This window comes from Phoenix dactylifera, unplaced genomic scaffold (genome assembly GCF_009389715.1).
Source record: "Phoenix dactylifera cultivar Barhee BC4 unplaced genomic scaffold, palm_55x_up_171113_PBpolish2nd_filt_p 000143F, whole genome shotgun sequence".
Lineage (NCBI taxonomy): Eukaryota > Viridiplantae > Streptophyta > Magnoliopsida > Arecales > Arecaceae > Phoenix > Phoenix dactylifera.
The window spans coordinates 356,110-370,195 of NW_024067698.1; the positions used below are offsets into that span (position 1 = coordinate 356,110).

Consider the following 14,086-nt stretch of genomic DNA (forward strand, 5'->3'; position numbering starts at 1 on the left):
CCACCTAGGGGCAAGTAGAAAACTGGTAAGAGAAAATGGGGCTGGGGGGGGGGGGGGGGGGGGGGGGGGGGGGGGGTGGGCTCTGTGGGGTGGTTAAAGTTGATTTCACCCTCCCTTGAAATAACTTTAGCCTGTTTATCTACCACCTTTCTGCCCGTTGACTGAATAAAGTTATCCATACCTCTTGAGGGTGGTTTGGCATAATCTTTTGTTATCCACTCTCTGACCGACATCTGAGGAAGTATTTTATTCAGATAAAACAAAATATTCAAGATTATTCAAGAAGAAGTATTTTGTGGGCGACCATAATTAATTCAATCATGACTGTCTTGAGTAAATTTAAAAACATATGCTTCCTATGTTCCCTCCAAGCAAGAGCAACGATTACTCGAGCTTCAGCAAGTTCAGTATACATTAAAATTATCAGTTTAACTTGGTAGACGTTCAATAGTCTAAGGAAAAGATCCAAATAATACAATTCGTTCCTTTAACATATCATGTACCTGATCCATTGTTTCGCATGATGCATATCAGGTTGGTCTAGGACTAATTATGCTTTTCTTTACATGTGAAGAGACAGGGAATAAAGCAACCCAACTAGCTTCCCAGAAAAGAAAAGTTTAAGGCAACCGGCAAAGAAAGAATGCTTGATCTCCTCGAGCTTCCAAAGGAGGAAGAAGAATAAAGGGTCCTAAAGATAGCTCACTACAAGACTACATCCACCACCAAAATCCAAAAGCTGCTGCTTCCAATTTTATTCATCCATTAAACCACTTCAACTTATCTCTTAAAGAAACACTCTTGCTAGTTTAAGAATGACATCAACGGGAGACGACATGATACAGGAGCTGCGAGCCTCATGCACTGAACTTGTCCGCAGGATCGCAAGACTTCCTCTCAGCATAATAGAGGGGATATCAAGAGCAATTGGCCATGGAGCTCCGAGAAGAGGCCCTCAGAATCTGCAATCCCAGCAACAGCCAGGACTTCTGATGATCCCAGAGGAATGGCTTTTTGTAACCCTCTTGGAGCAACAATATGGCAGCACCCACCCATTCTTCTATGCATGCCGGTTCCTTGAAGCTCTAAGGATTGCAAAGGACGAGTCGAAGTTTGTTTTCTTGTACCTCCATGCTCCGGACAACCCCTACACAGCTCCCTTTTGCCGCGACACACTTCGTTCGCAGCTGGTGGTAGAGTTTCTCGACGCAAACTTTGTATCATGGGGAGCAGTAGCAGACAGAGGAGAAGGATCGGAGATGGCCGTCACACTGAAAGCAGGCAGTTTCCCATTCTGTGCTGTTGTAGCTCCGACCTCTGGTGACAGCATTGCAGTTCTACAACAGGTACCAAAAAAATATTTCTCAACAACTACTTCTGGAAAATAGGCGTTTTATGATAAAGTAAAGCTTCTATTCCCGTATCTATTCAGGTGGTAGGACCAGTTTCACCTGAAGAACTGGTGAATATTTTGCAAAAGACAATCGAGGAACATGGTTCAGCATTCAGGGCCTCGAGAACAGAAGAAGAAGAGAACAGAAGAGCAAATCGCCAACTGCGAGTGGAACAAGATGCAGCTTATCTTGAATCACTTAAGAAGGACAAGGTGACAAATGAAGACCAACAATGCCAAATGACTTTTTATCATGACAGTTCATCAAGGAACAAAAGCATTAATGGCGGTTTATCACTTGCAGGAAAAGGATAGAGCCCAGCAAAGGCTTGCAGACGAGATGGCTCGGGCAGCAACAGAAAGGAGGAAGAAAGCTAATAATGAGAGGCTCCAGAGAAACCCTCCGCCCAAACAATTAAGCAGTAAAACAAAAGATACAAGCAAGGAAATCCAAAGAAAGGAAACCGTTACTTCAAGTAAAACAAAATCCACTACCAAGGTATGTAAAATATCAAACCGTATCCAGATTCGCAATACAATGATTCTAAGCATTGGATAATTATTTTGCAGATACTGATAAGATTTCCAAATGGGCAAAGAATAGAGCAGAGTTTCCTTTGCACAGATACTATTAGATCAATATTCAGATACATCGACTCCCTGGATATACCTGGTATAGGAAGCTACCGGCTGATATCCAACTTCCCAAGGAAAGTTTATGGTTATGAACAATTGGAAATGACTCTCAAAGATGCAGGTCTCCATCCAAGCGCTACTATGTTCCTGGAGCTGCTTCAATAATAATATGTTTCTGATTATATAGTCATTTAAAGATTATTACTGTTAATATAGGAGGTGTATTGTAACCAAAGCATGTACATTAATATAAGATATATACATCCTTACCTTCCAGTGACTGATAAAATTTGAACTCCTAATGTGTTTAGCCAACTACTCCCTTTTGGAGAACATACAATACAACATATAAAAAGAATCAATTAATTGAATAGTAGGTAACGGTTACAATGGGTTGATTCAGGTGCAAGTGGCAAGAAAATGACATCAGTATAGCTTTAAGTTCATAAAGAAGTGCCATGCCATGCTAGTGAGAATATGCTAATACATCTACTTTGAAATGATTAGAGATTATGTTGAGATTAAGGCTCGAGTCTACATAAGATTGTCACTGCCAAAAAAGGTGCCCTAAAAATGCATTTCATGACAAGACCCTTTGTACAGTCATGAAATTGCTAGCAAGATTTTACGTAATAACATTTATCTTTGAAGGTGTAGGGACTATATTGAGATTAAACCTCCCAAGTCTCTATCAAAGCTGCCCTAAAATGCATTCCATGAATATGATATGGTTTGCCTTGACCCTTAGCAGCACAATTATCTCAAAAAATATCAGTACAGTATAACCAATCATTGAGCCTAATATCAAATATATGGGTTTGCCTTTGTGAATCCTCATTCACCAATTGTTCCTATACCCTTCCTTCCTTCAGCAGAAATCCAAGCACCTCTCCTTCCTGCAGTGTCTCTGTCTTCACTCCACAAGCCCACACCTTCTCAGTTGGTCCTTCACCACCTTGCCTCAATTGAATGTAAACCTGAAGACTCCCTATGTCCAAAAAACTAAGCTTCAAAGGAAAGAAAATAATTTCTTTAACCTAACTTCCACAACAATTAGGATGCCAAAATAATAATGCTTTTTCACATGAGGTTTTCCTGGAAAAAACACGAGATATTTACCACCAAGTGATACAAGTTCTCCAAAGATCAGCAACAATGTACTTTACCAAAAATGTTATGAATGTACTATAACATAACCCTGGATGATGTCTTATGCACAGTGCTAATAAAGTAAAGCTTGTTATAGAGAGAGCCAACAAACAAAAGGAGACAGAAACATACACAGTCAAGAAAGACAATAATCTGGAGAACAGGAACCCTAATTGAATCAAACCACATATAGAAATATCAAAAGACCCAAGCATTAATTAAGAAATCAATAGTAGCAGGTTTCAAATACTTGTATTTCCATTCTATTCAGAAATTCTCTCTTTACCTCTAGGCTAAGATGAGCAGCACAGATGTAAGAGCTGACTTTTAAGTCATTGGAAGCTTTAAGCTAAACAAAGGAAAGCTTGCATCAACCCTGGCACATAAAACCTGATCAAGTTTGATGCAGTCTAAAGTTATCCATAAACAGAGAAATGAGGTGAGATTGGCTTGAATAAATTTGCCAATGTCATGAAGGCTGAGAGTGAAGAGTATCTTTGGAAACTAAAATCAACATACATCGATTTACATATACATCTCAGCATGGTTTTTCCAGGATCAGCTTGTATAATGAGCAGGAGTTAATTTGTGTTAATAAAAAGACAAAATAGCGTCACTTTTGCCTACTCACTGATAGTAGGATACAAAACAAAATACAGATCATCCCAGATAAAGGGATGAAATACCTAAGCTATTTGTATATTATTATATGCATATAACTGCCACATATTATGTGACTTCATTCCCCTGTGACCGCAATCAGCTCCAAATATTTTAACTTTGATGAAATTTCCAGCAAATATTTCCCAGACACCCCACCATCGAAATGGGTGCATGGTTGCTTTTCATAATACAGGCCTAACAAGCAGCAGCTTGTTTTGCAACGAATGCAGCACTCCACCAGCAGAAGCACCGAAACATCTTCAATTTGTTGTGGGATCCAATAAAAGATGCTCATGCATTACATCACAGAGGTTTAGCTAGACATGGACCCATGTTGCATCCCATTCAGCATTCCTTGTTTGTACTCAGCATTTTTATCATTCCACCCTTTAAACTTTATCTTGATAGCCTTTGCTTTCATGTCTACTTTTCCGCTCGGCAATACTGATTCCACATCAGCTACCACAGGAAGCTGCTTAAGAGAGGTGACTGAGTTAAGCTTTGTGTATGCTTTTTTCCGCTTATATGTTATCGGAAACATAAGACCTTCTCTTTCAACCCCTGAAGTAGCCATTTGGGCATTTGGCATTTTCAATACTCCATCATTATTATCTCTAAGCTTATGTTTTGAATGATCAGAAGACTTTGTAAAAGGCTGGTGCTCATCAGTGAGAACAATTGGGGCCCCTGAAACTGCTTCAGAAAGTGTGGAATGCACTGCAGTCATCTGCATTCTTCCTCGATGATTACCAGGACTAATAGGGTATGAGTCTGCAGAACCTGCATGAAATTCCTTACTTCGTTGACCTGAGTTTTGCCAAAGGTTCTCTCCGTCGTGGTGCTTTCCCATCCCACCAGTTTCATGAGAATATATCCTCAATTTCAGGTTATTTTTCAATGGAAAAGTTTCTTCATTTATCTCTATAGCATTATCTGACCTCACGTCCTTTACCATCTTTCTCTTTCTTTGCGATCTCTGTCCAGCACCCATGTTCAAAAATTCTTCCCTTTGCTGATTTTCTATAAGCTCAGGACTTCTATAAGTATTTCCATCTCTGCCTGTCCGATGTACAAATTGTAACTTCTCATCAAAGGTCTGTTTATCCCATGTAAAAGCAAATTGTGAAGGGGAGAATCTAGAGTTATGAACACCCGATAGATCAGCTGTAGTTTGTTCTGGTGGAACTTGAATCATTCTGGATCGTTCCCGTTGATGACCAAGAAGATCACATTTAGGCTTTATTTTTAATACGCCTTTAGGTGGCCGCCTACATGGCTCCCATGGCTCATTTGGCAATGGTAGCAGAGGTTGATTTTGCATTGCATTCATTTCAATTGGTTTTATTTTCAGAACCCCTTTTGCATTTGTTTTCCTGTTTAATGCTATGCCCTTAAAAACAACCATTGGATCATGAGCAGTTACCCTTTCATTCATATATTTGGTCTTCTTTAACAGCGGAATGGTTGCCGCATTTTTTTCACCCTTGTTTAACATCTCTTCCTCTGCAGGAAATGCATTGAGATCCACCAAAAATACAGGCTTGCGATCTTCCCTCATGCTTGGGTGACAATTACTCCATGCCCTTTTGATGTCCACACACTTCTGACACATATTCTCATGATATGATCTTAGGGAATGATAATAGCCCCGTCTTTGCAAGAACTGCAGACTTTCCCTTAAATGAGAAACTTGTGGAGAATAAAATCCACCTTTCAGTCTGAAGAAAAAATTTTCCAAGGGACTTCCAAAGAACATATTATCACCATTGAGCAACTCCTTTATCGTAATCCAAAATGTCTGTTGGTCCATATCTAGAAGGTAAGCTGCTAGAGAAAATCTTTCTTCTTCTGTTAAACCAGAATTCCAAATCTCCAAAGAGAGGATTTCCTTTAAGTTTTGCAAGTCATAAAGATCATATGGAACATTGCATACCTGATCTTCAACCATGACAAACTCACAACCCACCTCTGCAAGCTCACCGTCATCAAAAACGTCACCAGTGCTCTTTTCCAAGAACAATCCCTCCTCTTGTGTGAGCTCATTGAGTGGAAAGGTACGAGATCTTTTTCCTGCAGAATCATCATTTCCAGGCCCCCGAGGCCTAATCTTGACAATGCCCATTGGCACAAGGGGGCTAAATACGGAGCAATCATATGAGAGATTGGAACTTCCGGCATAAAATCTTAGACTCCAACAAGAAAATGCCTGAAAAGCAACCAATCAGGAAAAAGCACTTCGATGCTCATTAAGGCAACAAACATAGTAGAAGTGATGAAGGTAGACGCCAGAAAAGGAAACAATTACAACATGGACTCGTAGCAGCAAGTGATGGCTCATATGAAGATAGAAACTCGTTTCTCTAACAAAGGTTCATTTCAACATAAAATATCAAGCAATTAGGTTGTAAGTAAACTAAACAACCCAATCACATGAGCTTCAACCTGGTAACATGGACAATTTAATCAAAGACATCATCAAAGGACAAGAACATTCAAATTGAATAATCTGTTAATAACCTTCATAGGAATGATTAGCAAATGAGGATCCAAATGGTTGACTCTAAACACTTGGAACAAGGACTGATGGATATGATTATGATAACTGCTTATATCCAGAAGTCTATCTTTCAAACCATTTAATGCCAACACAAATTTTTGCTTCGTGATGCACCCACATAACATTAAAATCAACCTCAAATTACAGGCCTTACCATGTCTATATGGGGTCAAATTCATAGATTGAAATTTGAACTACTGCCATACGAGATCATTACATGAATAGATTTCAACTTGATGTCAACCCTCTGTGATTGAAACCATAGCCCTGGACAAGGCAACTTTGGGCTATGGAGGGGCTTGCCGGAAAAAAAAAAGGGCCTGTCAGTAGGTAATGGAACATAACTTATTGGTTGAACTCCTGCAGTTTGAAGCAATCTATCAGGCCTGTTTGGATGGTTAGCTTCTATATGCATGTGATATACCTAATATAATTGGAAGGCCTGAGGACAATAAAGGCCAGGAGAGGGAGAAATTTGGAGGGAATGGGAAAGACAGCCGGTTTTGCAATCTCAATATCTGAGGAACACCAGAAATAATTTTATTTTTTTAGAAAAAAAGGTGATTTTTCATATGCAGAATATCTCAAAGTTGCAGGATAAGTGGCCTCCCCAGCCTACCCACTTCTCCCTCCTGCCTTTACTTGCCTCAGCCCTTCCTAACATATGAGCAATATCGCACAAACAAAGGAGGAGATGATCCAAAATGCCTCTCCATGTCTGAAATATTATAGAGAAGAAATCAGAGGAATGCACCATCTGATATAGTGAAGTCCATTCATGTACAAGGCAATGTTATCAGCCAAACTCCATACTACACCATAAGGCCAAACCCACATTATATTGCAATCAATAATTAAATATTGATTACCTTCTTTCGTCCATGTTCGAGCATAGACGTTCTAAAACTGATGACACAAATCGTATCCACCAGCCCAATCTCTTCTGAAAGTTTCTAGAGTATGCAACTACTAATATTAAGCTATAGTTTGTCATATACAACTAAGGTTCTTCGAACCATTGTAGTTCTCTCCTTCCATCCACACAATAATAAACAAGCACAAAAGCAATCAAAAACTGAACCAAATTCTCTTACCAATCAAATTAATGTAACAAACCAAGACGGCAACAATGAAAAAAAAACATATCAGGCGTGAAAAACATACAAGAATTGAAAATTGAGCGAGAAAAGAGAAAAAAGAGCCAAAAGTCCCAAAGTCGAACTATTTATAACGAGGGAAAAAAAAGGAAGAAAAATCGTCATTAAAGAACCAAGAAAAAACCAACCTAAAACACGAAATCATAGTAAAAACAAATAAAAATATAGAAAAAAAAAAAAAAAAAGAGGAACCCATTCCCCCAAACTCCAATCTACCTCAATTCTCTACATATCCGCAGATCCGACAATCGAAACGAAACCTCGTTGAGTTCCAAAGACCCCCTCGGAGAAATCCAATCGATGTACTAATTTCTCAATAATTTCCCTTTTCCGCTGTCCCAGAGAGAGATACCCCAGAGAGAGAGAGAGAGAGAGAGAGGGAGATTGGGATTGGAGGTAACCGGACCGAAGGATAGATACCTTGTAATGGGGAGAGACGGCGGGCTGGGGCTTGTAAAAGGTATCGGAGAGAGAAGGGATCCACAGTGGTCACAGAGCTCTCTGTTTCACCCATTCCCACACCACCGTTTCTTTCCCTCTTTTCTGCGTACAGCCAGGGAGTTACTACAAACGGAAGAACATTAACTGTAGCAGCGGCAACCCTCCCGCCCCCCTGTAGCCTCTGTACCCGTGTCATATTAGTACGCGGCCATGCTTTAATTCTCCTAAAAGGCCGGCCTACCAGATCTACCGCTCGCTTGTTCTTCACGCTACCATTGAAAATTTTGTTCCTTGCTCTGCAATTAAGACCTCCTTCGATGTGTCCAAATCGTCCATCCGATTTGCGCCCCGGTGCTGATGTTCGAAGATCTTCGCTCCTTGAAGCCTCACCATCATCCAGGGGGAGAAGATTTATTTCGTACCAGATACAGCTGCCTCCTGATAGATCCAATAATCCCATGAATTACATCTAGATTTTATTTTAACTGTGCTGCTTGCTCGAGTGATTTTTAGTAAGTTTCGAGAGTGGCACAAATATGATAAAAAATATAGATTTATATGGTAATGCATGATTCATTTTAATATTGAGTGCTTGTTTGATCGAGTGATGCTGTAGCAACATGGAAGTTGGCATAGAAACAGAAGTATGTGATATTATTGGGGGTTTTGGATGACATGATCGGTTCTCTTTTACTTGCCCATGATCCATCTTTAACCAGCATTAGCAATCTCTTTGTGGCACGGTTTGGAAATGTTGGCCCTGCAAATGCTGCTCGAGATTGCCTTAGGCTGTAATTTTTTTGATATGCTTGTTTATTGGGTTCGGGTTGTGCTGCTCGTGCAAAAAAATGATTGATCTTTTTTCATGATATTAACCTTTGGATCATAATTTGCAGATATCTCGAAGCATTCTAAATTTCTCCATTCATTCGTTTGTACCGATCTTGAAGCGGTTATTGCGCTATTCAATGGTGAATTCATGCGAAGGAAGATGAATTCTTTTTTGGTGCAAAGGAAACAACCCCTATCCTAGTTGCCTCCTTCCATTCTACTAATGAATTATCTATAATAATTTGCAAATCTGAATCAGATAATTGTTCCCTGATAGCACCTTCTTTTGTACAGTTTTTCGATTTCGAAGTGCCTCGAAGCTTTGAGTAGTATAAAAAAAATGAGATGCTATATTTATGAGATTGGATTTCATATCCGAGTAAACCTCGAGCGGAAGTGCGATGTGTTTGAAAATTCAAGATTGTAAACATATCCAGGTACAATTTTGATCGCTTCTTTTATAATCTTTTTTTAGAGATTACCCCTTTCATATAGGTTGGAACTTACTCGCCAAAGAATTTCGTTATCTTAGGACTGTCATAGTTGCAGCTGCTATTCACGGGAAAAGGGTATAATCGAATACAAAAGAATTTATCTTTTCTGTATACTTTTCGGATTCCATTGTTATCATGGCCTTAACCAAGGTCACAACGATTTAAAAAGGTAGCCATTCAAAACTACTGAAAGGAGAATTTCTCGAAAAGTTAAGGATTACTAACTTTTTTAAAAAATCGAATGGATTCGGTCTTAAAGACAGGAGGAAGGCAATCAAAAATTAAAAAAAAAAAAAAGATGAGTTCTTCTCACCATCTATCAACTCCACACCTGTAAGACCGGCCAGGCTAATCCAAGTCCATGTGGAAACTAATTAATGCCGGCCACATCTATGGCATGCAAGAGCCCCACCTTGGTGTCCTAGTGATCAAGAAAGTAAAGTAGGGTGGATTTTCTGAATGTGATGGGATCTCTAACCCATAAAAATTATGTCGACATGCCACAGAAAAAAGAGAATGATAAGCTTGCGGTTGTAGCTGCTGTTGTTGTTGCTGGAATTGTTTGTTTGGAGTTTACTCATCCTTGGCAGGCAAAAGCCTCCAGTCTAAGTAGTAGACTTCTGATGGTTCTGGTGCCGAGCAAAACAACAAGGCGGAAGTTGCTTACATTTGTACATACACTACCTGTGAATAGATTCCATTCCATTACCTAACAAACACCCCACGATAAAAGTGTTCATGAGTTTCTCCTGAAGAAAACACGAGCACTGAATTCCCCTGCTGCTTGGAACTACGTTTTTGCCTGCCGGTCCAGTGAATCACGAGGGCAGTGGCGTTCCAGAACTTTACCAGCCACTTTTACCGTGGTAAGTACTCGGAAATAGCACTAGCTGCTCGGTTCTGATGGACGGTCAGTCCCCGGTCAAAAACTAGTAAAGTTACCAAGTCTTTTACTGGATGTGGCCGTCTTGGCTTAGATCCACTGCAACCCATGAACCGAACATATTTTAGCCCGTTGCCCCTAAATCAAACCCTAAATGTTGGCATGGCCTGCATGGTTCTTTTATTGCTAGGCATTAGGTTCTGTTGTTACTAAGGTTCGCCGTACCGGACCTCATACTGGTGCTACACTAGCATAGTATCGATATGGTACGGTACAGAATTTTTTTGGCATGCTGAGGGTCGGTACACCACCAGTACTGGTGCTGATACCAAACCGATATAGTATGTACCATTCAGTTCAGTACAATATGGCATACCATGGTTGTTATATATCAAGTTGCCAACTTCTTGATTAAAAATGGCTCCTACAAAAGCCTCTAGCTAAAGCTTAAAACGGATGCTACCCCAATTCAAATTCAGTTACCCAACGTGGTGAATAACATGTACTCCGCAAGGAGCTCCCACTGCCTAACCTAACCAAGACCGAGCCCAAATTAGTCTAATCATCTAACGAAAATCTTGTGCAAATTAATACACAAACTAACAATAGGGTTGGGGATGTATTTTCCCCAACAAAGAAGGATTCATCTTCCTTCTTGCGAATCTACTGTCGGATCACCCACCACACATTGCAAAGCGATCCAAACTTCGTTTTCATTTGCTTGCGCATATCTCAGAGTGACCGGCAGATGATCTAATGGTGAATTCACGCAAAGAAAGGTGAATCCTTCTTTCGCACGAAAGATACACCCCTGACCCGGCATTAAAACCCAAGACAACCTAACTCGTGTCTTGTGTTTGAGAACTTTGTATTCAAATCAATTTCAGGTCTGAATGGTCAAATTCATTCTTGATTCAAAATAATTAGGGTTTGATATTCTATTGGTTAGGTTGAACTCGGTCTCATTTTTAGGTCACCAACTGATTGCGAGCTTACCGACGAGAAGATGGGTCGCTTTGCAGCTAGCTTGAATATGTTCTGGCAGCTCGAGCCAATACAAGAACTGTTCGATGCAATGCATGGGAGTAGTAGCATAATGTTGCTATCTAGGTCACACCTAATGTCGGCTCGCTAAAATCGATGGTCTCCATTCACTAGAATTTGAGTGTAGAATCTGGAGATGCCTGCACCTGCCAAATCTGAGATTCCACTAAGCAAAATTAATTAGCACCCTGCATCAGACCCATATGAATTCAGACTTAACCCATTAATTTTGGAGAAAATGGGACCCTTTTCGGGCCACTAGGGTCCATATCCAAATTGGTCCATAAACTTGAATCATTGAGATCCTGCATACCAATATAATTATCTTTATAAATATTTACCAACACTCCTCTTCAATATATATATAGATCAAGATGCTCTTGATGCTTATTTCTTGAACTGTTTGAACTAAAGAGGCATCCTCGATTCTTTTTTTACTAATGGCAAATGGTAGATCATCAAGCATTGTCTGCATACATGGGGGATATCATCTGCCCAACGTATGAACCACAGCATCCTCCTGTTCAGTGCTTCCTATCTAAAACACAGTTTGGCCCTGCTCAAGTGCTATTTAAAAGCTGGTAGAAGATTGGTGAAATGGTGTAGAGGATAAATTATGACTAGTTTTCTTATGATTTTGTTGCATTTTCAATACAATTCTTGTCTATTATCTGTTCCAATTGTTCCTGATTTCGGCATGGAGGGTTTTCGGACTTTACCCTTACTTTTGTTTTAATTCTGGCTTCCTATATCTGCCTCTAAACTCCAGAGTGTTGATCAGCATGTTATTGTCCTTGCTGACATATCATATACAAATAACAAACTAATGACATCTAGAACGGCCTATACATATCAAATAATGAAGCAAAGGCCCAAACTCCAAATCTGCTCATTATTCTACACTTGAATCCACTAATTTAAATAACACATATCTGATGTAGTTATAGATTTTATTACCTGTTGATGACTAATTATATCACTTATTGATAAAGAGAAAGGACCACAACCCCAAGATATAGTCCCATGAGCAGGCTCACTGATGTTAGGTATCATCCAGGGACCTATTTGGATGATTGTTATATAGTGATTAAAGGTGAGTTAACAGTTTAACCAACCAAACAAGACTCTAAAAGAATGTGTTAAGTATAATCTGTCAACATCCTAAAACGTAGTCTAAATCAGTTAAATTTATTTCATGAAGAAGGATTAAATAAAGTTAACAATCGGATCTCTCTCTCTCTCTCTTCTTTCTGCTTTTTCAATTTTTTTTCACAACTTATCCCACTAACCCCGAAAATGTTTACCAAATAATGAAGAATTCTAATTTATATTTATCTGATTAAGAAGTGTTTATCGGGGATTTAATCTATTTACCTTCTACTTAACTATTTGGTATTCAAATGCTGTCTAAGAAGTTACTGCAACTTAAAAAAAAAGGGTTACAAATGCATGCTTCGCGGACTATTGTAACCCTTCATTCTTCTCTCAGCCAATTTGGTGGCATTTTTTTCAATCACTAACCACATAATTATATAAAATAACACTGATAAGATTAAGCTGTAAGACTTTGACCGACTTCTAAGTTATCATTAACTTTTCACATGCTCTATGTTTTTTCTTTTCCTTTTCGTTTTAGGCAGACAATATGAGAAAGCATTGGACTTGATGACCCTCTGGAGAGATCATTGGATCCTAATGGTAAACCAAAAGATGAAACATGGAAAATTGAATTATTGTTTCTGCATGCTTGACGACATATTGATAGTCTCATGGCACGGGATGAATTGGTATAATTAACACCTACTTACATGTCTAATAGGAGAAGCTATCAAGAAAGGTGAGGAGAAAAAGAAAAACTAAATAAAAAAAACTTAAGAAATATAAAAAAAAATGTAGAAGATGAAAGGTGATTGTTATCACGTACGTATATAAAAATTAAATTTGAGAAAGAGAAATTTAATACTTGATGACCGATGGAATTTTGTAGGGATATTTTAGAGAATTACCATGCCAACGAAAATAACGAATTGTGGAAAAACTATACAAAAACTTGAAATGAAATGAATGCAATTATACTTGCAAACTTATTTATAAACAAATTATATCATATTTTTTAAAAAAATTAGGGTAGGAAAAAAATCTAGTCAAAGTCAAGGATAAGGCAAAATTCAAATTCATTGTATCAATATCCAGTCATCGGTGACTTTATCAATTCTACTAGTTGGCACCTTTAACTTCAGAAATGATCAAATAATTTTAGATGATTGGCTAACTTCGATAGAAACGAAAGGATGTTAATCCACACGAAATCAAATAGGCCGAGAGTTAGAAGCTGCCTTAATTCCTTGAGTCTAACCCATCATACTTCCATGAGATGGCATTATAAGAGACATGGGCTGCTTCATTAATGTGAAAGAAAGAGCCGGCTATAGATGTAGGGCTTTTTTTTTTTTTCAGCATCTCAATTGTGGCATCAGCGTTCCTCGCTTAAAAGATGGCTTCAGAAGTTTGCTGAAGGCGAGGATGACAAGTTACTCTGCGAAGGTGAGAACTTTTTATGGAAGGTGGCTGAAATATAGTAAGGTGCCCAGCCTGCAAGGCTCGCGACTCACTTCAGTGAAGTTTTTTAGATAATTAGATGCCTTTAAAGGTCGGATTTAATGTGGAAAAGGAAAGAAAGACGTCCCTCGAAGTCACTGCTCAAGATTATCTCTTCGTACGTACAATGAGTCCCATCAATGTGCTTCAGAAGAGAAAATCTCGTGGTGGTCCAACTCGGATTGGTACAATGGACCCCACTATTGCCAACCATTCTTGTGCTTAACGCGTGGAAAAGTC

The 14,086-nt window shown here is 39.1% G+C and overlaps 2 protein-coding genes across 3 annotated transcripts; one reads left to right on the plus strand and one right to left on the minus strand.

Moving 5' to 3' along the window:
• Nucleotides 1-740: 740 nt before the first annotated feature.
• Nucleotides 741-2,313, plus strand: LOC103722376 (plant UBX domain-containing protein 10-like). The gene is made up of 4 exons (XM_008812914.3): nt 741-1,346; nt 1,433-1,606; nt 1,698-1,892; nt 1,964-2,313. Exons 1-4 carry the CDS (start codon nt 816-818, stop codon nt 2,192-2,194), a joined length of 1,131 nt encoding a protein of 376 aa, XP_008811136.2. The 5' UTR covers nt 741-815; the 3' UTR covers nt 2,195-2,313.
• A 1,281-nt stretch (nt 2,314-3,594) lies between these two features.
• Nucleotides 3,595-8,472, minus strand: LOC103722377. 2 transcript variants are annotated; one of them, XM_026810505.2, is made up of 2 exons: nt 7,976-8,472; nt 3,595-6,047 (listed from the first exon to the last, which is right to left on the minus strand). In XM_026810505.2, the coding sequence occupies exon 2, from the start codon at nt 5,961-5,963 to the stop codon at nt 4,155-4,157; it is 1,809 nt and encodes a 602-aa protein (XP_026666306.2). In that variant the 5' UTR covers nt 5,964-6,047; nt 7,976-8,472; the 3' UTR covers nt 3,595-4,154. The 2 variants fall into 2 exon arrangements, with proteins under 2 accessions (XP_026666306.2, XP_026666307.2); XM_026810506.2 differs by lacking the exon at nt 7,976-8,472 and adding an exon at nt 7,772-7,956.
• Nucleotides 8,473-14,086: the final 5,614 nt, after the last annotated feature.